At 40.7% G+C, this 892-nt stretch overlaps 1 protein-coding gene across 2 annotated transcripts in view; it reads left to right on the top strand.

Moving 5' to 3' along the window:
• LOC106871504 (uncharacterized) overlaps window positions 1-892 on the top strand; it is a 75,754-nt gene that overhangs the window by 41,232 nt on the left and 33,630 nt on the right. For both annotated transcript variants that reach the window (XM_014917993.2, XM_052976187.1), the window contains exon 2: window positions 266-352. In XM_014917993.2, coding sequence (XP_014773479.1) covers window positions 286-352 — 67 coding nt within the window. In that variant the 5' untranslated portion in view covers window positions 266-285. The remainder of the gene's footprint in view (window positions 1-265; window positions 353-892) is intronic.

The raw sequence follows: 892 nt of genomic DNA, 5'->3' as shown, positions 1-892 counted from the left end.
TATATATATATATATATATATATATATATATGCGTCTGTGTGTGTGTGTGTGACGTGTTGCCACACAGTTTCTGTCTACCAAATTCACTCACAATGCAATAGTAAAAGACACGGGCCTAAAGTGCAGCGCAATAGTACTGCATTGGAAAGCACGTAGTTGCAAGGCCAAATTCTTAACCACGATACCATGTTTAATGTTCTGTTTGTCTTTTGCATTTTTTCTTTCTTCCTAATTTTGTTTTCTTTTTCTCCTGTATTTCAACAGTCTCCTGAAAAATCTGAAACATGAAAGCGAACGATGGATTAACGTTATGGCTAGTGGTCATTCAGCTGTTGGTTGTTCTGAAAACAGGTGAGTAGAAACAACCACCATTTATATATACACGTAGCTTCTGACACTCCATCGGTTACGACGACGAGGGTTCCGGTTGAGCCTGATGATGACATTAACGTGTAAGTGGCTGAGTACTCCTCGTGTCACGTGTACCCTCAACGTAGTTCCCTGGGAGATTCAGCGTGACACAGAAAGTGACAAGGGTGGTCTTTTCAAATACAGGTAGAACAGAAACAGGAAGATAGAGTGAGAGAAAGTTGTGGAGCTTTAGGTGTTTACAACTTATTTTTGCCAGCTGAGTGGAATGGAGCGACGTGAAATAAAGTGTCTTGCTCAAGGTCACAACGCGCCGCCGGGACTCGAACTTATAACCTTACAATCGTGAGATGAATATCTTAATCATTTAACCACGCACCTTCATACACAACTTCTATTATTATTGTAATAGGGGAGAGAGAGAGAGAGAGAGAGAGAGAGAGAGAGAGAGAGAGATAGAGAGAGAGAGAGAGAGACAGAAAGAGAAAGAGAGACCGTGATATATATGTGTGTATGTATATA

The sequence above is a fragment of the Octopus bimaculoides genome, chromosome 24 (genome assembly GCF_001194135.2).
Source record: "Octopus bimaculoides isolate UCB-OBI-ISO-001 chromosome 24, ASM119413v2, whole genome shotgun sequence".
NCBI lineage: Eukaryota > Metazoa > Mollusca > Cephalopoda > Octopoda > Octopodidae > Octopus > Octopus bimaculoides.
This window is presented reverse-complemented; position numbering and strand designations above follow the sequence as displayed.